At 37.2% G+C, this 26,275-nt stretch overlaps 1 protein-coding gene across 1 annotated transcript in view; it reads right to left on the reverse strand.

Moving 5' to 3' along the window:
• Positions 1 to 1,977: 1,977 nt before the first annotated feature.
• The window catches only part of UHRF2 (ubiquitin-like with PHD and ring finger domains 2, E3 ubiquitin protein ligase), a 27,054-nt gene continuing 2,756 nt past the window's right edge, over positions 1,978 to 26,275 (reverse strand). Inside the window, exons 3-12 of the mRNA XM_009079214.1 lie at positions 22,923 to 23,046; positions 22,433 to 22,540; positions 18,918 to 19,022; positions 9,729 to 9,835; positions 7,602 to 7,764; positions 6,958 to 7,095; positions 6,037 to 6,160; positions 5,497 to 5,657; positions 4,645 to 4,743; positions 1,978 to 3,097 (exon numbers count right to left, since the gene is read on the reverse strand). Coding sequence (XP_009077462.1) covers positions 2,951 to 3,097; positions 4,645 to 4,743; positions 5,497 to 5,657; positions 6,037 to 6,160; positions 6,958 to 7,095; positions 7,602 to 7,764; positions 9,729 to 9,835; positions 18,918 to 19,022; positions 22,433 to 22,540; positions 22,923 to 23,046 — 1,276 coding nt within the window. The 3' untranslated portion in view covers positions 1,978 to 2,950. The remainder of the gene's footprint in view (positions 3,098 to 4,644; positions 4,744 to 5,496; positions 5,658 to 6,036; positions 6,161 to 6,957; positions 7,096 to 7,601; positions 7,765 to 9,728; positions 9,836 to 18,917; positions 19,023 to 22,432; positions 22,541 to 22,922; positions 23,047 to 26,275) is intronic.

Consider the following 26,275-nt stretch of genomic DNA (forward strand, 5'->3'; position numbering starts at 1 on the left):
TGTCATGTTTTGGATTTTAACTTTTCAGCCGGATTTGTCCAACACAGCAGTATGAAATTATAACACTTAAGTTCTGATTTGTGAGAATCATCACAGCAGTAACAGCTTCTACACAAAGGAAATACTGTCAGAAATGAGTATTGAAATAAATCTGATTTTTTTTTAATGAGCTAGGATGATCCATTTTACCAAGCAGTAACAATTTTTTTTCTATATTACATCAGTTTTTCCTTGTAGTCCATCTAATCCTCTTACTGTATTTTAACAGACTGTGAACTACTTAGTATGACAGATCTTGTGTAACCAAGTATTTATTCTCCTGCCACAGTTTAAGTCTCTTATTTTGGATACTGGTTTTAGTTTATACAGAGCACTCAACTTGCCTTGCTTTGTCATGTAAGTCTACAGCTTGTGTAAAAACTGATTCACAGCTTTAACTCTGGGCCTCCTAGAGCACTCTGAGGCCAGAGCCCTCCTGCTACACACAGTGTGACAATAACTCTGATACCAGAATGCAGACCTTAAACAGGAGCCTCTTCCAATCTGTTCCCAGTCAAGTTTACATAAAACCAATCCTCTCACCAGTTAGATAGACATATGTGCTATGAGCACATTTGAATGGAACCTGAAAGCCTCTGTGCAAATGCGTTTGATGCCTGTCAGTGCCCATGTAGAGACAAACTCATTCAGCCACAAGTAGCATCATTTCAGCAAATGAGGAAACAGGTATTGGGGTAACAGAGGACGAAAAGGAACAGAGTTTTGTACCTTACAAGCAGGCATTACTCAACCTCTTCTTGGTGCATGTGCACACTCATGCCTGGGAGCTCTCTCTGAAGTGGCACGATTGAGCACTGTTTTAGGTACTGTACTTTTGTATTCTTTATAGTGAAAGTTTTGGGACTTCAGCTTTTCCATTACATACCGCACGGCTTCAATGGGTGCTTTAATTACACAAAGATGCTGCAGATGACAGGAATGGCTTTCATTAAAGGAAGATTAGGCCATATATCAGTTCTGATGTGAAAAGCTGCACTTATGTCCTAAACCAATTCAATACATAGTGAAAAAAATCAGAATTTTGTACTCTAGAATGTCTTTCAGCAGCTATTGATATAGTACTGAGGATGTAAAAAAATCATGAAAAAACACTGCAAACTTGTAATATGAGGAAAGGACAGTCTTTCTGTGTTGCCAATCTAACTCCACAGTCTTGTCAAGCTACTTTAATATTTATTAAAGGCAGCTTCATGTTGCTTGATTCTGTCTGTCACCAAGAAGATATATAAAAAAATTGGTTTACATAAATTTTGTATTAAGCAGATAACTTCCCACTGTTGACCTCAAACTGACAAATTTATCTCATCAATCAATCAGCAAAAACTATCAAATGGAAAACAAAGCATTAAAATATTTCACAGCACTCAGATAAAAAGTAAAAAGCCACAAGTCTTATGTGCTTACTGCACAGATGCAATGACTGCTGCAAAGGTAAAATTACATCTGTTTTCCCCAGAAAATACTGAGATACCTGTAGCACTCTGGGCTACAGGCTGTCAGTGCAATCCCATGCCTATGATGGGAACTGACTAGCCCCGGCAGGTCCCCACAGCTCAGAGCTGCACCAAGCTGGCTCTGGCAGCAAGCACTGCCAATGCCAGCACGGCAGGAAGGGCTCCCTCTGACTCCAGAACATGGACTGAGCACTAACAAGCTTCCACTGCTATAGAGTGTGACTGAGTCCATGGATATCAATGGCAGGTTGGTTTTGGGGTTTGGATTGTTTCGCTGATTTTTGAAATTAAGAGTGTTCTTTCCACTGGGGAATGAGTTACGGACTATAAAGCCTCACGTCAAATCAAGAAGGCCACCTAAAGGAAGCATTTAGCAATCTCAAAAATAAATTCTGTAAAAAACTTTACGACCTAATTAAGTGGATGATAGTAAAAACAAAATTAGAAACTTTTCTGAATCATAAAATATTTAATAGGGTATATTTGGGGGGCGATATATTGTATATAAAATTTCAGATCACAATATGAAGCGATTTGAACCCTCTCCAAGCTAGCACTGCCTTTAATGCCGTGTAGATGTATTGCCACTGATACAAGACCTACTAAAAGCATACAGTTTAACTAATACAGAAGTGGCTTTTTTTTATATGAACTATTTTTTACACAACTAGAGTGTCTTGAATACCCTCTTTAAGTGCAAAAAACACAGATCACTTTACACTAATGCAGCAACAATGCATTCATATTGTTCTCATTAGTCATTAGTAGTCAACTTGCATAAGATACAAGAAAAGCACAATGAAGCCCACAAAAATAGACTAAAAATCAGCCTGTTCTTGCAAAAAAATACAGCATAATAGAAGAAAAAGACAAAAAAGGATTATGCACACCACAGAATTTGCTGTTCTTTAATCCAACTGGCTTAAGTGCTGTTTCTGGATTTTTTTCCTGTTTTTTGTTGGTTTCTCTTTTGGTTTGGTTTTTGTTGTTGGGTTGGGTTGCTTTTGTAAATCAAACCACATGGACCAGGCACAACTAATATTCAGGAGGCAGTGTGTAGCTAAAACGTCACTAACATTTTTCATCCCCACAATTTATTTTCCTCTGTCCTGAGGTAGTTACAAAAAAACAAATCATAAATTAAGCATCAGCTAGGCCAGTAAGAGCTGAGGCTTTTCTTTTTCTTCTTCTTTTTTTTTTCTTTAAAAACTATTCATTAACTGGCCACAACTACCCTTGATGTTAAAAGACAGCTGAGAATTAGAGTTCTCACTACACCAAAAAGATGGCTATGAGGGGAAGAGGGTTAGCTGCTTCAAAATGTGACAATATTTTTTGTCACATCAAGCTGGCTGGTCCACTGCTGAATTTCCCATGTTTATTCTCCTTTACTGTCTATAAAGTCACTGGGAGAAGTATGGAAGGATCTGAGCACATCATCGTCCTTTACTGTAACCAGGGAAGAACTGGTCCAGTAGTGTCTGCAGGATCTTGTTGGGAACCATGGTGTAGCCCTTTCCCAGGTCATAGCGGCAGGCAGGGCAGGTGAAAACTTCAGCTCTGAAGGAGCGCTGTAAACAACTCTAGGACATACAGAGACAGAGAAGGAAATTGTGAGAACTTTGTTTTGGACCAACAGCTTAGCCAGCAAAAGCTAAGGAATCACTATAAAGGCACAATCTGCTGTACTACCAGAAAGAAAAGGAAGTCATTGCCAAGCCTTCTGGCACCTGACTCTGCCTCTGTGACTAAAATGTCTTAACCAAGGAACTCTGCTCTGTGCTGTGACGTGAAGCATTGAGATTGGGAGGAATTAAAACAAATCACTAATGAGCTTTCCCCTTCATTTCTGCTAGTGTCTTCCTGTGAATCACAGCCAATCAGCAGCTTCCTTATAGCTTCCCAGACCTTCAAGAGGAAGGTGTATACACCACGTATACTGTTTATGCAACAATCTCCATCTGCCTCATCAGAACAGATTCAGTTAAGCCTTAAAGAGATATGTAGAATAATACAATCTCTAACACACTAGCATCTGTGCTGTCATCCCTGCTATGTTACTTCAGACTGATGACAGCCTGAGTATGTGAGCTAAGTATCCGAAATTTATCAGGACAGATCTGTGCCCAAACAGCAATAGCAGCTTATTGTCAAACTATTCCTTACAGCTTTAACTGGATGTTATAATGTATTCACAAACATTTACTGACATCTTCAAATATTGTGCTTTCTGAGTTTGTTGCCATTCAGCTTTCTCTGCTTTCTTTTTCCATGGTCTGCCAATTTCTGTAATTCTAAATACTAACTCCTTCATAATATTTCTCATGTTCTTTTAAGGAGACACACTCGTTCTGTGTGTGCAAGCCAGTCATGACAATATGGCTGCGATTTTTACTGGAGCAATACATATGTCCTTGAACTGCAAACTTTCATTATCAAGTATTGTCCTGGGGTAATAGCCAGAGTCCTTTCAGTCTCACAGGCAGAAATACTACGCATGGCAGGCACCATTCAAAAATGCATGATTCAGGGCATGATTCGGCATACACCAATACTACAAAAATTAACTCTAGTACAAATGTAATTCCAAACTCCTTACATAATATCCAGCTGACCAAGATTTTAAGACACGAGAGTAATGAACTGAATTCTGTGGCTCTCCTACCCAACATAAGCAATGCCAAGAATAACAAGATAACATAACCCTCTTAATCAGCCCAGATAATTTTCCTGTATTTACCCTGCATCCTTTCACAACTCCTCATAAGAGAGTTATACAATTATTAAGTCTCCTTTTATTCCCTAACTGTAAAATTAAATGATTCATATTGTGCCAACATCTAGCCTCTGGACGAAACCAGTTCCTAGTGCATCCCCACTGATCACACAAAGGCATGACAGCAATAGTAAACTTCACTCATTATGTCTAAGAGGAGCTATACAAAACATACTTCCACTCTATTTCATACAAAATTAAGGTTACATAGCAAACACCGAAGGGAAACTTGTTGCATGTTTTTGCTCAGAATGTTAGGCTATTATTACTGTCTTTCTAAAATGCATGTGGCTTTGGTGATTGGTGTCTCAGAGCCAAGAAAACAGCCCAGAGCAAGACAGAGTTTATTCTTACTTTACAGACGTTGTGGAGGCACTCTGTTGTCACCGGCTGGTAAACCAGCTCCTGGCAGCAGACACACATAAAGGATTGTTCCAGTTTCTTCAAAAAATTCTAATGTAGGGCAAAGGAGTAAAAGAGACAAACTCTATTACAGTTCTCCTAAATGACAATTATTACGTAAATATGATGAACTTCCAGAAGTTCTTAAGTCCTTCATATCTATGAGCACAGCTTTCCGGAAGGAATCAGGAAGCAGGTCTTTAATGGCTTAAATTCCCTGCTTTTCTACAAGTCAAGGAATCATAGAACCATAGAATGGTTTGGGTTGGAAGAGACCTTAAAGAACATCTATTCCAATCCCCTGCCATGGGCAGAGAATTTCCACTAGATCAGGTTGCTCATGGACCCATCTAGCCTGGCCTTGAGCACTTCCAGGGACGGGGCATCCACAACTTCTCTGGACAGCCCATCTTATTTTCTGCCTAAAAATAAAAAGTAGTGACTAGAACAGAACCGTCTTTCTTCATGTCCAATTTCTGACATCAGCACCACATAAAAATACATTTATCATTTCAGAGAAAACACACTCTTCAAAAATGAAAAGAAATAAAAAGCCACTTTTAACTTCAAAATGTTGAGGAAGAAAAGGTCTCTATTGTGCAGACATAGATTCATCAATAGCAAATTGCTTAAGTGAGGCTTATTTTTTTGAAATGCAAGTTTTATAAATAAAAGTAATGCTAGACACAGTCTGTATTCATAAAAAGCTCAACAAGCAAATTAGGTTTTAAGAGGGACTCAAGGTTGCTCCTAATAGTGTAAAGAAAAGGCAAACATTAAAAATTATGCATGCAAAAAACATACTGGTCCTTCCTTAAGAGAAGCAAGTACTTCATCCCACAGTTTCTGGTTCATACAGTCTTCTCTAATCAGCCACTGCTGCTCTTGGGTCAGCTGGAAAGCTTCTCCTTTCCCTCCATCTCCCATCCTCATGGCTTTTGGTGTATTCGTAGGTGTCTGTATACCTGCTTAAGATGATGACCATCAGACGCAGTAAGAACAGAGTGTTAGTCTGAACTAATAAAAGGAGAAGACAAAACTGTTTCTAGAAAGAAACATGGATTAACATGGACTACAGTAATAAAATGCAGCAAGCAAATCCCTAATCCAACTCATACCATTAGGCATTGCTCTGGACTACAGCACACGGTTGCACAGAAGACTACACAGCTTAAGAGAAAAAAACACAGTAGAAGTACCAAAAAGGGCAAGACCCTACATTACTACTTAATTACAGAGCATGTGCTTATCAATTTACATTAGTATTCCATGAAGATTTCATGGATCAGTAATTATAACACGACAGACTTTGCTGATAAGTGCTAAAAAGGTAAAAAGAAATACCATCTTCAATTGTCCTTTTCTGGTTTCCATTACTGTGGCTGGGTGGTTCCTGTTTCACAGTTTGCTTTTTAACCTTATCTTTCTTCTCCTTACTAGCCATGGCTTCCAAATAACCTTCTGGATACTAAAATTAAAAAGTACAGATTTAAAACAAACCCCTTGGCATATAGAAATAACCAGATACTAAAAAGATTAATTTCTGGAAGACTCTAAGTCCCTGTAACTACATAGTGAAGCAACTACAAAGTAATTTTAAAAGCCTACGTGATGGATAAAATATTTAAATTAGCATCTATCAATAATAAAGTGTAGTCAAGTCAAAGAATCTAATCCAGGCTTGACTGTATTAAACAGAGCCAACATCGTATCTGTGCCCTTACAAACATACAAATCAGTTAGGCAAAGCTGAAGATGATGGTATGCTCTAAGATATACCATTGCCTTGTCAAGAAAAGATGTCAATTCTTTCCATCTTTCGTGGATTCTGCAATGCTTAAGTCCTCATGGGTCAGCCTATTACTGTGCCTACAATACCCTATGAATACAAACTTCTCAGTCACATGAAGAGAAAAATACATAAAAATGCACAGGCTTTTCAGTATCTCAGACAGACTCTAGTTACTTGTAGAAATTCAGTCTAGCCTAAGGATTACAAAACTGGATTCAAATTCTGATTTTCCAGTCCATATATGCAAAGCAATTCACTGCTAAGGCAAAAAACTTCATCTGCAGTTCCTTCTGCTGTGTCACTATTACAATATTCTTTCAGTCTGCAAATAATCTGTAGCGTTTTTAAGTCTTAAAACCTGCTACAGTGAAGTACAAGAAAAAAACCAGGGCCTTAATTTAACTGATTTCTATTTCTGGAATTGGTTTACTGGAACTAAGAATAAAAACAGCTCTGTAGGGCCTGACACAAACCTGTACGCTCAGACCTAGTTTCTTTGACCTCTCCATTCCTTCTGAAGTCCAGGGCGCAGGCTCAACATCATCTCTCCTCAAAAGATAGCGCCAAACTAAAAATCCACATTTTCCAATTTCTGGCCAATATTTCACCACCTAAAGAACAATATAAAATTACTGCCATTCTGTTACCATAAGCCAAACACATGCATATAGTCAAACTTTAACTGTTCAGGAAGAAATGAGAAGACTGAGATATACAGTACTATTACAGAGCAGCTCTTTCCTCAGGTGTGAAATTTTTGTACTTTTGATAAATACAGAGCTCTTAAAATGCACACTCCTTTATTTCAGAAACTAAGAAGTCATTAAACACAAAAAAGAATAGGATATAGTTGGAAGGAAAGAGAAAATAATCTGATTTCCAGACCACAGAAAGTAGCTTACGTATTCAATTTGATATATCCTATTACAGGTTATGTTCTATTATCACTGCTCTGAATAATTTCATTCTGGTTCTTTGCAGAATAAGCTAAAGCTAAAAAGGTGAAAAAAAAGAACTATTCCTTTTAAGTAATAATGAAGAATTTGCAATCCAACACATAGGAGACTTCTTAAGCTGAAAAAAAATGTTATGTTGTACTCTGTAGAAATCATAATACCTTGTAAATGCCATCATATCTGTTGCCCTCCTCTGGGGCGTATTTGCTGATTCGCCGTCCTTTCGAACTGCGCACTACTCTCACTGGCTTACCAGCTCTCCAATTCTTTGACTCTGCTCCATTTTTGTCATCCAGTGGGGCATCACAGTTAAGAGCCAATGCCCTAGAAAGAGATTTAAAATCTTCATAGACTAGATTGCTTCACACAACAGAGTTTTGAGAGTTTGAGCTACTTATAACATAGTAATTAAGTCTATGTGTTTCCATTGTCTAATTATGCTTCATCAAACAGTGTAGAACTTTTCAGTATATTCTCTAACAACTGCAGAACTGATGGAAGCAATTAGATCCATGCTGCAATGCATGGGAAGAATAAAAGACAGGAACACAAAATATTTTGTTGTCAATGTTTCAGATTAAAATTCTGCTGAAATTGCTAAATAAAACAAACCAATTCCTTTCCAATACAATCCAAAAATAATCCTTTCCTAAGCAGCATTGCTGAAACTAAAGTTATATGGAAAGGCAAACTTTCCCTATTGCTATTCTCTGTTAGCAGATTTTAAGGGCTTTTTCAGTGTGCACACAAAAGTAATGAATAAGATGAAAAATGCTAGAGAGAAAAAAATACATAGTAACCATTCAAAAAAGCCCTAAGTAATGTAAATCTCTCATATAATAGATTAAGTGCCTCAGAGTAGGACTTAGAATCATAGTAGCTAACTCAAGGACAAGCAAACCTCTTTATCCACACGAAGATGCCCTTCTAGAAACCTGGAGCAAGACAGTATCAATACCTACTAGATCAAGCTGCTATAATGAATTGTATTTTTCCAACCAAAATTTGAAAGGATTGAAAACCCTTCAAAATCAGCCACAACCTAAATGATGAAACTCAGAACAGAAGAAATAGTATGGTTTATAAACAGGCATGGTACAAGTATGGAACTCATGTGGAGAGAACAGTTAGAGGCAGACACACTACACCAACACTAAAAATGTTTCGCATACAAAAGCAAAAGTTGAAAAAGGAAAAATATCTAAACATGCAAACCCAGTATGATTCAACTACATGAAATCATGATAATCTTCAATATCAAAGTGCTTGAAAACTTGTATCAAAATCGGTAACTGAAAGGAACACACTGTTGTACTCTATATGTGCACACTATATATGGGCATTACTACCTGTAAAGCTATGTGGCAAGTTTTGCAAGTACAGCTTTTAATTCTGTTTTCCAAAATAAATCTGCTCTATTCACTAAATATTCTTGTAAACCTATTGCTCAAGCCTACTTCCATCTTCCTTCCCTATTTTTTCTTGTTCACATCATGTCCCTTCCCTCCCTGATCCCCCCGCGCTCTCCAGCAGCCAAGTCAGGCTTTTCCGCTCTCTCTACTCTCAGAACGAATGAAAAGCTTGAACCCTAAGAGCAGACCTGGCAAATAAAAGGTCTCAGTCAATCTCAGCACTCCACAGGTGTTCAGAGGTCAGCTGTGTAAAAGATTGTGTTAGAAATAGAAAAGGATGGAGAACTCTTTGTTCAGGCAGGCTTTTAGAGGATGGAAAACACTCAAAGCAGATGTCTAATTCGTCTTTTGGATATATATTTTTCAAGAACCTCTTATGATAAAGCAATGCCCTAATTCCTTGCTTTTCATAGAAAAATGAGGAGGAAAGGGCTAGCAAAATAGAAAATATTTCTTTTGTCACGGGAAAATGAATATGGGTTCTTCCTACTTAAATCTGTAATTGATTCACCTACTGAAGAAGAAACTTCTAAAAAGAAATACCCAGAACAGAAAACCTCTGCTCAAGAGTTTTGGCAAACTTCTCATTAAATTAAAACAGAGTCCACTGAGGGTGGCTGTAGGACAATTTCAACCAGAGACATGACTACAAGCTTCAGCAGCAATACAGCAATGTATTTCACTGAGGTGCAGGTCTCTTTCAATGAGCAAAACACAGTGTTTGATAAAATGCCTCTTAGTAGCAAGAGGCATCACTATTTACAAATGCAGCATGTACAGGAGTGAATAAATACTGCAAAGCATTAGTTTGAAATTAAAGCAGTACAACCCAACTCTTTGTTTTGGAATACTTTTAAATGTTATCTTCAAACTTACCTATTCATGTGTGTTAATGTCTGATCAAATGAATGCTCTCCAATCCTTTTATTGCCAGAAAGATCTCTACCTCCACTTCCAGTGTAAGTGAATTCATCTCCTCGATCCTGTGCAAGAAGATTATCCTTTGGTTTAACACTCCAAAGCAAATAACTTGATTTTAAAAAAACCTAACTACTACATTTGTCCTATTTACTCAGACAGAGAAAAACTACAATCTGAGGCATGGAAAGATAATGATTTCAATTTCAGCATCATGGTCCTACAGCAGTTGTGCCAGCATCAAGCTACTGGATGCAATCTGTTCAGCAGAAAATTCTTGTTAAAAAACTACCTGCCTTAAAAATGCAACTTTTGTATCTTTTATAAAGCTATTTTGGAAAAAAAGATCTGAGCAAGGGAACACATTCTAACAAGTAGTTACTTGCCATAGAGTTTTCACTGAATTTATAGAAATATCGTGTTTGTAAAATACATAATAGATACCTTGGAGGGATTCATCTCTATCACTTCAGCTTGTGCAAGGGCCTAAGTGCTAGTAAGTACAATACAGCACTGCCTTACATGCAAGGCAAGTGCTTTAAAAGAATAGTCATCCCAGCTGTTCTGAATCACTAAGAGTTTGAACTTATTTAGTAAGCTGATATTATTCTGTGCTATAGTTCCTACATACAGTTTTCAATAAATTGAAGAAGAGTTGATAAAATCTTTTCCCATGCACTGCAAAAACAGTCAAAATCTGAATACATGTAAGTAAAGACAGTATTCCTACTTTCTGTGTGAAATCTGTCACAGAAATTCATATTACTCCTGGCAAAGTAATGTATTTCTAGAAATATACATACACATATACACATGACATATGTATTTAATATGATTTTTTTTGGAGATGCATATTTTGTACAAAGCATGAAGCAATAGTAGAATACAAACACCTGATAGTAAACTAATGTTTCTGTAAGTTTTTATAGCAAAAATCTGAACATGTATGCGGAAGTAAAATTTAGCCAATTTTTTACCACTATTAAAAGTCTGACACAATTTAGGTTACAGTGCAAGACATTTCATGACTGAGAACAGCAGAAAAAGAGGAAGTTAGAAGGATAAATGCTGGTTGAACAAGTGCATAGATAAATTATAGAAGTTATATTTATTTTATTCTGTGTGGAAAACCTAACAGAAATTCAGCTGCAGTTATCTGCACATAATGAAAAGTAAGGGCTAAGAAGTTAAGAGGTGTATTCAAAACCTACCAAGGTCATGTATAAACTCTGGTTTATCCTTTTTTAAAACAGTCTATTTACTCTGCTAAATGAATCTCTAAAAAATAACAGAAATAGAAAGATGCTCTATGAGGACAGTATATGAAACAACTTGGTAAGACCAACAACACAAGAACTATTTACTAAGAAAGAATATAAAATAAACTGCATAAAATAAGGTATCCCAGGATTGAAATTAATCACAGAACATATTTCACTTTGGAGTGACTGTGAAGGCAAATGCAATGCACAGATCACACGAAGATGATTATGGACATGGAAGTATTTGCTTGATGAATCATGCCCACTGGAACAAACTGCATTTTGACAACGAATAAGAAGCTTGTGACAAGTTCAGAAAAACACAAGTGTATCTTGGAAGGTCACAAACCCAGAATGACTTGGGTTTCATAACAAACAAATAAATGAACACATGCCAATGGTGTGGCAGAGTGGGGAAGACTGTTAAGGCAGTTTTTTGATGTAAAAGCAGAAATAAACTGAAACCAAAAGCTGATTTTTCCCTCTTTTTAGAAGACAATTTTGAGATAAATACTGATCTAAAATATATATATAAGAATGTTAAAAAATACAGGAAAGACCGAAACACTATGCACAAAAAGAAAGACGGGGAAAATTATTTACAAGACAGGACAGGTTCTTGACAAACTGTTTTGTTTATCAACAACCAGGTAGAACAATCTTCATGAGAAGAAAATACTGAATAGACTTTTAGTTTTTGGCATAACATAAGAGACAAACATAAATCAAGAACAAACAGCTACAGACATAAGCCAAAAACACTCAAGCAAGAATGCACAAATGCAACAGTTTTCGTAATTTCCTATTGGACACACTTCTATGGAAAATGGGTTATATGTAGAAGGCCTAAAATCAGAAAAGTTCCAATGAAAGACTGAGTGGTTCTCTGGGTGATATTCTAACCACAGGCAAACAGGAAACATTGTGCTTGAAGAGATAGTATGAATAGAAGGCCAATGCATACATGCTCACTTCTGGAACATATTCCACACTTCACAGGTTACATTTACTTCTTTTTAATTATCCAAGTGCTCTATTCATAAATAAACAACTGAAAATCCAAAGGAAGGAATACAGAGTAGAAATGGAACAATTATGGACCATAATTGCTACAGGCCAAACTACAAGAAACGCGTGGAAAACAAAGTGGTGACTGTTAACAGCCAACATGGATTTACAAAGGGGAAATCGTGCCTGACAAATCTGGTGACCTTCTATAATGGGGCCACAACATTGGTGGATAGGAACAGAGCTGCTGACATTGTCTACCTGGACTTATGTTCCACATGACATCCTTGTCTCTAAATTGGAGTGACAAGGATTTGATGTGTGGCCTACTTGGTGGATAAAGAACTGGCTGGATGACCACACACAAGGAGTTGTAGTCAATGGCTCACTGCCCACGTGCAGGCCAGTAACAAGTGGTGTTTCTCAGGGGTCTGTGCTGGGGCCAACACTGTTCAACATCTTTGTCAGCGACATGGACAGTGGGATCAATTGCACCCTCAACAAGTTCATCGATGACACGAAGCTGTGTAGCACAGTTCATACACTAGAAGGAAGGGATGTCCTCAGAGGGACCTTGACAGGCTTGAGGTGGGTGCATGCCAGCCTCATGAAGTTCAACAAAGAGAAGTGCACTAAGTCCTACACCTGGGTCATAGCAATCCCAGGCACACTTACAGGTTGAGTGGAGAAGTCACTGAGAGCAGCCCTGGACAGGAGGACTTGGGAGAGACGGTTGATGAGAAACTCACAACAAGCCAGCAGTGTGTGCTCACAGCCCAGAAAGTCAACTGAATCTTGGGCTACATCAAAAGGAGTGTGATCAGCAGGTCAAAGGAGGTGCTTCTCCCTCTCCACTCTGTTCTTGTGAGACCCTACTTGGAGTATAGCATACAGTTCTGGTGTCCTCAACATAAGAAGGACCTAGAGCAAGTCCATAGGAGGGCCATGAAGATGAGGCTGAGGCACTTCTCCTGTGAGGAAAGGTTGAAAGAATCAGGGCTGCTCAACCTGGAGAAAGAAGGTTGCATGCATTCCTCGTAGCTACTTTCCAGTATCTGAGGGGAGCCTACAGGGAAGCCAGAGGGGGACTCTTTATTATGAACTGCAGTGATAGGACAAGGAGTAATGGGGATAAATTGAAACAAGGGAAATTTAGATTATATGTCAGGAAGAAATTCTTTACTCTGAGGCTGGTGAGACACTAGCACAGGTTGCCCAGGGAGGTTGTGGATGCTCCAAACACGGCACTGTTCAAAGCCAGGCTAGACAAGGCCTTGAGCAACCTGATCTAGCGGGATGTGTCACTGCCCATGCAGTGGGGTCTGGGACTAGATGATCTTAAGCTCCATTCCAACTCTTTCATGTTCTATGATTCTAAGATGACATCTTTTCACATCCTGCAGTGTAAGGAAGACTCGCTTCTGCTGTATTTTCCAGAATAACTACACTCCCTTATTTCACAACAGATATAATGGGGGGCGAGGGGGAGGGAAGGGTTGCAGAGAACAAAGACACAGTTCCCAGAATAACTGGAGGAAAATGACAGCAATCTTGGTGCTGATCTGGACTGGATGAAGAGAAGTGTGGAGGACATTTGAACCTCTGATGTAAGAGCAACTCTTAAACAGGGGAAGAAGAAAGCTCAGGAGAACCCCTACGTGTTTGCAGAGAGTTAAAATAAAAAATGGCAAGAGTAATTGATGCACAGAGTCAGTGTCATTAGAGTGGAATAAATGTGGATATGAATTCATCCCATGGCAAGTAGGAGTGAAACAGGGACACTGGTAGCCTGGAGACCTAATGGAAGACCTAGAGAACCTACTTCGATTGGGTTTGTGGTGTTTTACTTTGAAAGTGGAGTATGACAGGAATAATTACACAGTTTATTATATGTGATCTTTTGAGAGTAAGGGCCATTAAAGCAGTTTCTCAATAGCTTTGAGTTCTGAGTATATCTATAGGAAATATGGGATTTTCCTACCACCTGTAACAATGTACAACTGCGAGCCTGTATGAAACAGGTAAAGTGATTGTCAACTCAAGAAAATCAGAAAGCAGAACTGAAGACAATGATTCAACAGTTAAAGAAAACATGCAGCAAATGGAATTATTGATGTCTGCATGTTCTTCTTTAATTACAAAAATAGCTGTCAAAAAACCCTATTAAAAGTCTTATCTTCTCCCTTCCCTTCTTCCTACGTTTTCTGCATTTTCTTACCTTAAAATATAAAATTCTGCCATTTCTCCTCTGCTTTCCACAGCTAAATTCAACTTCCTTGCACCAAAACTTTCTTTCAACAGCTAGCAAGGACTTTCTTATTCTGTCTTCCCTTAATGCCTTCTGTATGTCTCTCTTTCTTATGTTGTCTCCATAAAGTTATTTCTTAACTGTTCTGTTAGTAAAGTTTGATCACATTATAGAGCAAATTAACTTTAGCCATAGTAGCACTGACCCAATATCATGTACTGAGGCATGTATGTGCAAGACGAGCCTGAAGCTCTAGTACTCTAAACCAGTCAGCCTTAGACAGACAGTGTAAGCAGATGGTCAGTTGAAACAGATCACACTCCACTCCACTATCCAAAGTTGTTATGTAATCTAAGTCGACCAAAGATATAATGTAGTATGAAAACTAAGAGTCTGAATACCACCTAAATCATTTGACCACATTATTTCTATGGTTTGCTTTTATGCAGCAGATGACAGGGGCATCAGCTACTTCAAGTTACTGGAATGTCAGCTATCTCAAGACAGCTCTCAATTATTTCCTCTTTCCATTAACACCTCTGCTATTATGCTCAGATTTTAAAGTTTGGTCTCAACAGATAGACAACAAACGCATTTATCAGTAATAGGCTATTATAAACACAAATGGACTTTCTATGTGAGATTCAACCTTCAGTCTGAACAAAAAAAAAGCTCTTATTGGCATTTTTTATACAAGTAACCCCAAATATCATCAGTTCATGAAGCCCTCAATCCATCAATTTCACCTTAGTAAAATGTGATGATTAAAAGTTTAATTACTATGACAAAACAAAATTAAAAAGCATTAAGCCTTTTAAAATGAGTTTATTAAATCCAAATCAAGTATTAACTATCAGGCAATTTCATTTGTAAGGATTTTTCTTTATGTAGTAGTAGGGATATCTGAAACTGAATCATGTCACCATTTATCTCCATTGAAGCCTCACAACTCTGTATGCATATAAGTGCTGACAGAATTGGCCTATCTGCCCAATTGTCTGATTTATTTTTGATAATTTCATGGTTTAGTACTGCAGCAAAATTTGCCTATTGAAAAGAAATGGCTAAATTACAAATTTTCTTTTATAAATGAATGGAAAACCCTTACATTAAGTGCAGAGCCTGACTATATCATAACCAGTTTTTTCGAGTCTTCCCCACAAATGCCTGACAAGGTCAGCAACAACCTGACACATTTCAGCATGATGAAAATATTTGACCATTTTAGTGTCCGCCAGTCTATGTGTTCGAACAGTAAGAAAGGCATCTTCAAAGCAGGAAACAGCAGAAGGTGGCTAACTGGTGATGGAAGTAGGGCAGCATTTTGAAAGCTCAAAGTACAAGATGACTACTTTATGTGAACCACTTTTCAAGGTTTTTCTTACTCCTTTCCATGTTCAGTGCCAAAATGGTGGATTTCCAGACTTTTAAACCAAACATTAATATGCAAACAATTCAGGTTACTCAGTCTGGATTAATTATCTTCTACTCCCTTCAAAATCCATCTGACCAGGTCCATCAAAGGTACAACACACAGAAAGCCTTTTCAAGTCAAAGATACTTTTCTGTAGTGAGAGATTACTTAGGAGATAAAACAGTTCTTGGAGGCAACACTTTTTAACTACAGTTATCTGTGGGAGATCACAAATAGATTGGTTTTTTGAGGGGGAAAAAAATCCTGAAATCTGTATAAGTAATTTAATTAGCCAGCTATAATCCTAGTTCAAGCAAGGCATGGCAAAATCTAAAAGACATGCACTTTGTATTTGACATTAATTTCATGAAGTGGTTTGTGAATGCTATGTTCCAGGCACTGAATGGGTTTGGTATAAAATATCAACAAACCTAAGCAATGAGTGTATTTGCCTGGGGTCTCTTTTGAGTCATTAGAGATGCTATTTTCTTTTATAATCTCAGAGCCTTTACAATAAGATGTGAATGGTCACAGCAGGTATTATTCTCCAAGAGATTCTGAATCTCAGTTCAGAGATATCCCATTGGATCCTATAAGCAATGACACTTAAAGAAGAAACAATCTTTATTTGGATTAAACTAAACACATCACAAAATTAATTTACCATCTTTACAACACTACCTCAACCCAGCTGAAAGATGGATCCCAAAACATTTGAATATAAACAGCAGTTTAAACTCTGATATATATAAAAAAGACACAGAATAAGAGGGTAAGTTTTCAACACAAAAGGTAAATTTCTTCTGCTACTTGATTTGATGAACAGATAAGTCAAAATACTTTTCTTCACTGATAAAGTTCAATATCTAATTTTTCAATGTGTTTAAATCTGTTCTGAAATAATTCTCAGATTTTACATTACTCAAAAGCTTCTCAATTTCTTCAGCTAATGTTCCTATAATGGTTACTATCAAAAGCAGTACCAGGAGATCAGCAATGTTAACCTATTTGAGGATCTAAAGCTAACTACAGATAAGCCATGTAACTTGTCACTAAAATTCAAGTTTAAGCATGCAATCAGGAATGAGGATAAACTTCATGTGCAAAACAATTTTACCCAATGTTCACTTTGTAAACTATGACTGTACCCCTTCTCAATTTCAAGGGCAGATCTGACAGAATTAACAGAACTTGTTGTTACTGAGCACTCCAATACATCCAGAACATCCCAACTTAAGGAAAGCTGGAGGCAATTCTAGGTCTGTAGGATTATAAATTTCCAAAGGCACAGCATAAAAATGATATGATCTGAAAGCTAGACAGTGAATGTAATGCAATGTATTTTCGCAATAATTTTACCTCAATAGTGAAGTGTTGGTTGGTTTAAAGCCATAAGAAGAGCATTAAGATGGCACATATCACCAGTATGTATAAACAGTGAATAAAGTTTATAAACATACAGTATAACACTCATCCAAAATGTACTTATTACTTGATTTTTTAAAAACTTAAGCACAAGTACCTACATCACACCACTGGAATTCAAGTGAAAGCCTCCTCTCTTTTATTGTACTCACACATGACCAGAGGATTGTATCTGAATATTTATTTAAAAGCTTCATGTCTGGAATTAGATACTGTACTTAGGATACTTATCAGTAGAGAATTTGGTTTTTCTGTGGATATTCTTATAGGAGTTTAGTCTAAAGTTTTCCAAAAACCAGGGAAAATGGTAGTAAATTGGGAAATAAAATCTAGGATATGAAAAAAGAACAAAAGAAAAACTAATTTCAATAATGTGCCTGGGGGGGGAAATTATCCCTTGTATTCTTAAGTTTAGAAAATTGAAAAAATGTCTGATATTCATACAAATTTTTAGGGCACCTTCTGCAATATTTCTCCCCAACTATGACTCTTCAAAATTATTTATGTCATCTAGACTGTGACAGTACTTAGGTGTTCACAAGAACACATAGTCACAACATCACTTAGGTGAGCTGAAAAGACACACAAAGGATCTAATTCAGTTTATTTCATCTTTTGATTGGAATATTTACAGCAGCAGAAATAAGAGGACATCAGTATCACCACCAATAAGAATAAAAAAGCAGCCTGCAGCATGCCAGCACAGCAGATAGAACTAGTGTGGAACATTGTTCCACTGACAAAGGGTCCTAGACCTTGGGTTGGGGTAGACATTAAGGACATGGTATCCAAACATCAAATACCTCCTCATGTCACATGTTCAAATAGAGACACAGACTCCTTCAGATGCAATATTCTGCAGCAGCTGATAGGTGTTGATGGCAAAGAATATGTTATATTCTGATGCTATTTCATTCATGCACTTATTTTTTTCTTCAGTGCCCTTTTCCTTGTGATTAACAGCTATGCATGTTTAAAAAAATAAAACTGCTTACTCCATTATCCTTCACCCGATGCATGATTCAAAATTCCACCTGACCAGAACTGCAGGAAGGTATGTACCTTGTGTATACACTATTTAATTGCAGAAAACAGTAAGCTGTTCATAAATAAATGTTGATCAACATCATGAGATGAGAACTGGAAGCAGATACTGCTTTTGTTGCTTTATTTAGATGTTAACCTCACAGTATAATACTTTTTCCAACACCTCTGGGCATCATAATACAAGATTCTGAGACTTTCCTAAGAAGTTCTGAAAATGCTCATCAGTAGGAGCCAAGAACCTTCAGAACTTCACACATTCATAGAATCGGGTAACATGTATCTTTTATTCTTGTTTCATTAAAATAAAAGCACCACAAATTTAGAAACACAACAAATCCAAAGGAAGAGGCATCTGTCTTGAATATAATAAAATCGTGACCAAAGCAGAACATTAAACATATTACTTGCATATAATTACACTGTCAGATTTTAAATTATGCTAAATTCAGATTCCAGAAGTACACTGAAATGTAACTACCCTGAACGATGTAAAATGTGGGTGCAATTGATCTATCTTGCTTGAGTGCAAGTATGAGCATAAGCATTCCTTAAGAAAGATTTGCTAAGATACTTCTCTCCAACATACTAAGAACTACTTGATTTGTTGCGATGAGTAGCTATTTTTTTCACAGTCATATTTGCCTAAACATTAGTTTTAGGATAAACAACAACTTTGTCTTCACAAACATTGATATATTTGATGCATTAGAATACCAAAACCATTGCTTGCACAAGTGACATACCACTTCATCTTCAAATCCTCCAGCTAGTACAAGTGAATAAGCTCCATCATTACTGCGTCCATGGATTCCACCAACATGAGGCCTGTGAACACCTGCTTCGCTCACCTGGCAACAGAATAAAGCCAGTTTCTAGCAATTTTTTCAAACAACCAGATACCTACAATCACTCTTAAAAATCAACTTTCTGCTTAAAATATTGTACAAAGGTGTCTGTGAACAGTCAGTGTAAGACTGCCATTAAATGTGAGAATTCCACCTGTTTTTAAGGAAGAAAAGCTAAAAGTAAGGACACCCAAAAAAACAGAAGGACAATGTAGGATGGTGATGATGCTGGAAGATGCAAAGGTGCAGTTTCTTTTTTGGGAAAAATCCCTGATTCTTTCCATAAGCAGTACGTAAGACTGTACTCGCTGCTATACTCCACTTGCACAGTCACTTAGAACAAACCAAAGGAGATGGAGATGTGATATTTTATAAATTTTACCTAAGGAAGATCCCAGTGACCTGTGTAAAGACCGTTATGTCAGGTACTATTAAGGTAACACACCGTAAATGTGACCAGTACAGGGATATATTAACACACTGCCCAAGGAAACAGAAGCAGTCATTGGAACAGTGTATGGAACACAGACTAGTTCTCCAAACAGGATAACTCTGTGGCAATGACTGATCTGTAACCAGACCACCTAAGACCTGCAGCAGTACCATAAACTGGCTACATCACTAAAGTCTGCTGGAACATCTCTCCCACAAAAATGTACTTAATAAATTGTTTTTAACAATTAAACCATATTTTTTTAATAGCCAAAACCTTTATTAAAAACAAGAGAGTACGTATTAAATTATGTTTTCTCAGTATACGATGCCAAAGACACCATTGATAGAATGAAGATTCCCAGCATAAAACTGATTAGGATCCTTCTTTCTATCTACATGTCTTCTTTCAGATCTTTGCTTGTTTTTCTCATTCTGCCTCTCTCACTCCTGAACTCAGTTTCCAAACCTACACTTCTAATCAATATCCATGAATGATTACATTGTTTTGCTATAGTCTTGTACTTTCACAATACAATACATCGAAGATCCAGCTGGTCAAAAAATGCACTGTTTAATAATAGAAAAGAGCTGTGCACAGTACGAAAAGTATGCAAAGATATGATGATACTTTCTTGCACAATTTTTCAGCATCCAGCTGTCTGTGGCCTTGACTTCCTAAACTACTTATAACTTTGTATTCGTAATATCTAAGAGACAAAAGAGTTCACAGTAGTACCACTTGTCATATGAACTAGTACTAGTTTCATTCAGTTTTAAGTGAGCAGCTGACATTTTTTTAATGACCACTTTTTACATTACACAAGTATGTATAATGGTCCAACCTTTTTCATACTGCTCATCATTTTGTAGTCATCCACACCCCATGAAATTTTCAACTTTTTCCAGAGGAATGAAAACCATTCTATTCCTCTAATCATCCTGATAGCTGTTCATAAGACTGTAATTTCTTTTCCTGACCCTTCCTTCCATGATAATTTATTACTTGATTTATTTTTTTATCTCTACTGGGTACTAAAATAACATATTTTCACCATTAGCTATTAGAATATCTCTTTCCTAATAACAGGAAGAGTAAGTAGCTGAAAGCCCATTAAAAATGACATATTTAGAACTATTCCCAGCCCTGTGTTTACTAGCCACAACAACTTAGCATTCTCGCTTAACTTTATCAGCTATTTGCCAGTTTTTCCAAACCATTTATGAGTATGCTGAATAAAAAGGCCCCACTATTGCACTCCTCTTTCCTCTGGTATCAAACATCCTTTAATTCACTCCTCCCTCCCTTTTTTCATTTCCAGATTTTATCAATTAAATTTAGGTTTCTGGTAGGTGATTCACCCCAAAGATGAACTCTGGTAAGTAATTCATGCCAAAGATGCTCTTCAGATGCTCTCTCCAGAAGCAATACTTAGTCAATTTCCTTCTAGGGAAAAGAGAGTTTGTGTCATAAAAAAACTATGCAAATCAGAAATAAAAAAACTACAGTCTCTAAATTCACATAGATTTGCCGAGACAAACTCATTTCTCATAAAAAGGACTATTCATATGAGAAACAAAAGTGCAATTTAACTTTCTATGTAGGAAACATTTCAGTCTTTGAAAAAAAAGGATTAAGTATTTAATTTGTACTTAATAATTATGTAGAAATAGTAACTGCCTTTTGGTGTCTAATCCACACACACATATATATATAAAGTAGTATTATTTGCTGAATTTTCTGACAAAAGCAGCACTCTCATTCTGTTTCTTTCTCCTACCACTACTGGAAGTATCTGAAAACCACTAGTTTTTGTGTTATCAATAGAATTACTAATAAAAAGGTTAACTAGTAATTTCAATTATTATTCAAGCAGTGAAAATAAAAACCAGTTTTGATATTTTGAACCTGCATAAGTGATTTTAGAAACTTCTCTTACTTATTAGACTATACTTAATCTGAAAGCCAACAAGCAAGTGATCAAAAGTTCATAAATCAGAAGAGGCTTTTGATTCTTGGCTTGCCCCTCCTCAAGCAGTTTAAAAAGCCCTATTTCTATACTTCCAAATATGATGGAAAACATTCAAATACAATCATTTACACATGCAAGAGACAAAGAACCAACTGATTTTGAAAACAAAGAAGTATGCATTTCCCTGACTAAAAACAACAATACAAAAAATGAAAGATAACCCAAAAATCAGTGCTATCAGACCAGGTTGGGGAAAGAGGAAGTAAGTTTGTAGCTTGCAGGACACTTTGAAACCATAAAAACATCAGCACAGGCACAAAATGAAGGTGTCTCATCCTCCCTCTTTTTTCCTGACCCTTTGAGTATTGACACTGTGCTTACATAACCAAAATGTGAAACAGATCAGGAGTATTAGCTCCCCTCCCACCCTAAATGGGATTAATTTTATGCCATTTTTTAATCAATCTAGTTTACCACAGAGCTAAGGAATGTTTGAAACAGAAAATGATACAATGCAAGGAACACCAAAGGCTGAATAGACAGCAAATTTCAGTAGCAGAACCAGCAAACAGTGGTTACAGCTGTACGTCAGCCTAAACGCAGATTCGGACATCCATTACATATGACCAAAAACACCAACAGAGTCAATTTACAGTGATACCATAAAATGTTTTTGAAAACTACAGTCTGTACCTCCTAAGTGAGATAATCAGTTCATGTGAAGTACACTTCAGAAAATACTTGACTCTAGTAACCCAGCTTGGAATTTTAACATGTGAAATGTGTTTCTCTTAATGACAACAAACTTCTTGATAAGTTGTATCGTAAAATCAGTATGCTTCAACCTTCATTACCATTAGCATCACTTCCAATATAAGAATCATAATGTGTTTGCTCTACTTAGTCTTGGTGAAAATAGCAACTGCCAATCTAAATTTATTTTAGTGCCCAACCCGTTCATTATTATTCCTACTTACTTCATGTACAGCTCATATCGAAACAACATACCTGAACTCTGAACTTCCAGGTTGTCCCAACTGGAACACCAGGTATAGGCCCATAATGATTTGAAGGAACAATAGTGCATTCCTTAGTTCGACCAACGCAGGCCATGCCCTAAAAATACATTAGACAAAATTAATTAATATTAGAATATTGAAGACTCTATGCAAATTCAATGCAGAGGTCAAGAAATCTGTCTATTATAACAAACACATATTTTTTAATCTGTTAACAATTGTTAAAAGGAATGTTAAATAAGTAATATGCGGTTATGGGTTTGGGAGAGATATTGGGGGTTATCTTTTTTTGTTTTTACCTCTAGTCACCTTAGTAATTCTTCCACTGCTTTAACTGCCAGTAGACAGTGGGCAGAATTAACCATTGTCTTGTCTGTGCAACCCAGTACTGAATTCTGTGTAGTGCGTATGTAAGTAGAATTATAGATGTAGCACATACATGAACAATCAGAGTAACAGCTATTTCTAAAACACTCTACCTTGCCCCAGTCTCTCTGGCTTTCAGTACTGGCAGACGGCATCTTTGCTTTCTTTTTACTCTGTTTGAGCTTTTCTCCAGCCTTTACAACTTCATTAGAATCATTTTTGCAGGAAGGACAATACCTAAAAAAAGGTTTTAGTAAATTCTCAATTACTTCATAATAATGGCAATACATTTCTTGTAGCCAAAATAGTGTCAATTTGTTTATCTTGACTGAATATTTCAAGCTAGCAAGCACATACCAGTCTTAAGCAGTTGAAGCCTATGGCTTAAAAAAATGAACCCAACACGAACAAATATTGTTGACTTTCTAAAAAAGGGCATTTCAGTATCTTTAAAGGTAGAGTGCTAGAGGCAAAACACTTAACTATTCTTTCTCACATAATATGTGAGAGGTCCCCATGTCTCACGTATTCTCTCTTCATTCTGTCCTCTTTGATTTATATCATGCAAAGGTGATAGAGTATGCTGCTGACTACTATGAATGGTTTGCTTCTACGTCCTGCCCAGTCTACCCTTCTTTTTTGCTGCTAGTGCAACAGATAGCTGAATGTCAAACAGAGCCAAAGTCTGATATGTGTGTAGACACACACACACTCACACGCACACTCACTCCACAACACTGAAGCCACTTAGAACATAATGCTGAAACTCATTCCAACTAACACAGAGCCATTCTGGTAGAAAAGCAGGAGATACTAGTATGCAGTGACTACAGAAGAGAGAGAGAAAGGGAGTACACTGGTCCTTCTGCTGTTTCTAATAACGTTTTTATCCCACTAAAAGAACGTCAATACAAATGCAATTGTTCATGCTTCTGGCTCCCATATTCAGGGTTTGGCCCATACACCACTAGAGGAGGAAGCCTGATCTACACTAACATCGACAACCTAGTTCAGGTAACAACAACTACTGATACTTCTACTAGTGTTTCGTATTGTACATGGATATGTATAGAAGAATTAATGATTGATGCCCACAAGAATAGATTTCACTATCTCAATAAAGGCGTCAAACAATTAAAACAATGAAGTCATGCAGATTTTTAAAAAAATTAAATAATGTAAGATGCTGAAATTCTCTAAGATTTTGAAGGATGTTACAGTTGTTTAAAGAAAAAGAGCATGCAATGGCCAGTTAAAAGAACAAACATGACAATTCACATTCACAAGGTGAACTAACTTTAGCCTTCCCCGCTTCTTGATATGGTAACAATATTACCTTAATATCCTTTAAACGGAGTTTTGTATGGAATATTGAACACTGTTTCGTAGACAGACTGACTTAATCCCCATAAGACAAACTCACTCTCTCCAAAACTGCAGGCTTAGCCCCTGCAGAGAGTTTACCAGATTTTACAGTCTAAAAATACTAAATGGAAATATTTCCACTCCTAAACCAAACTGTTAATAAGTTAAGAATCAGAGCCATAACTCTTTGCTAGTATGCAAGAAGGGAGAGCACAGACCTCTTCTTTGGTAGGAGAAACTGCTTTGCCCGATGCACTTCTACATAACAACCAAGTAGTAAGACTGCACAGGGCTAGTGTCACGAACTAGCCCAAAATCATCTCTCACAAGTGAGCTCCATAACTGTACTTCTACAACTCAGTGAATTCATCCACAGATGCAGCTACAGACTTAGAACTATAAATCCTAAGACTCCTATTGTTATACAGCAAACAAAAACAAGCTAAAAAGATTGACAGCCATTTTTCAAGACACTTAAATTACATGAATTAAACTTGTGGAAATTCTTAATTTGGAGAATGGCTCAAGACTAGCTCTAGGGAGGAGGACCTGTAGGTGTTTGTGAACAAAAAAGCTCCACACAACTTGACAATGTGTGCTTGCAGCCTGGAAAGCCAACTGTATCCTGGGGTGCATAAAAAGAAACACAGCCAGCAGGTGATTCTCCTCCTATACTCAGCTCTTCTGAAGTCCCACCTGCAGTACTGTGTCCAGCTCTAGGGCTCCTAAAACAATAGAATCATAGAATCAACCCAGTTGGAAGAGACCTCAAAGACCATCGAGTCCAACACTACTGTGGTTACTAGACCATGGCACTAAGTGCCATATCCAGTCTCGTCTTGAAAACCTCCAGGGATGGTGAAACCACCACCTCCCTGGGCAGCCCATTCCAATGCCTGACTACTCTCTCTGTAAAAAATCTCCTCCTAATAAAGATGCTGACCTGTTGGAACGAGTCCAGAGGAAGGCCCTGTAAGCTGATCAGAGGACTGCAGCACCTCTCCTCTGAGGACAGGCTGAGAGAGTTTGGTCTGTTCAACCAGTAGAAGAGGCTTCAGGGAGACCTTATAGCACCTTCCAGTACCTAAAATGGGCCTACAGGAAGGCTGGAGAGGGACTTTTTACTAGGGCATGCAGTGATACAACAAGGGAGAATGGCATTAAGCTAAAGGAGGGTAGGTTTAGATTAGATTTTACTAAGAAATTCTTTACTCTGAGGATGGTGAGGCACTGGAACAGGTTGCCCAGAGAGGCTGTGGACTCCCCTTCCCTAGAGGTGTTCAAGACCAGGCTGGACGGGGCTTTGAACAACCTGGTCTAGTGGAAGGTGTCCCTGACTGTAAGGCACATAGACAAGATTCAATTTTAGACATAGTTTCAAGCCAGCAGGTCCTCCAAAAACAGTAAATACAACTCTTTTCAGAGCATAAATTTCATGGAAAAAGATCACCTTTCAACAAAAGTGTCCCTGTGGCCAAATATACACACTGAGAAAAACCTATCAATGTTAAAGGTCTCAATCACTAACTCAAACATTAGCATAAATACAGAAGTAGATGAGAAATAAAAAAGCTCCAGAAAACACACAGACCACTGGGCACTAACAACGAACACTATGGAATCCATTATGGTGTAGGAGATTGGGTTATTCATTTACAGTGAACGTTAAAACTTCCAAAGGACTCATACAGATTTTTACATAAAATTTAATCACAAGATCCAAAGAGATTCCATGAAATGTATCCATAGATATCTTAGACATTTAATGAAGTCTATGTAGTGAAAAACTTTATTAGAATAAACTTGTATTTATTAGTCATTTATAAAGGATTAGTATCTCATGTAAGTCACAGGCAGATGATAAATATGAACAGTGTAAATTCTAGACAGCTAATAAAGATAAAAAATTAGTACAACGCCCAAGATAACTTAGTGGGCTGCTAATGGGCCTATGCAGATTCACCTCAAAATACAATTATCCCGATTTAACAGTGCCAGTTAACTTGTTTTCCTGCTGGCAGGAACATATAAAATGAAGAACAGCAAGGTAGTGGTCTTTCCACAGCATGAAAAATGAATGTAGTAGAGGTAATGAAGAGCA

This window comes from Acanthisitta chloris, unplaced genomic scaffold (assembly GCF_000695815.1).
Source record: "Acanthisitta chloris isolate BGI_N310 unplaced genomic scaffold, ASM69581v1 scaffold2047, whole genome shotgun sequence".
NCBI lineage: Eukaryota > Metazoa > Chordata > Aves > Passeriformes > Acanthisittidae > Acanthisitta > Acanthisitta chloris.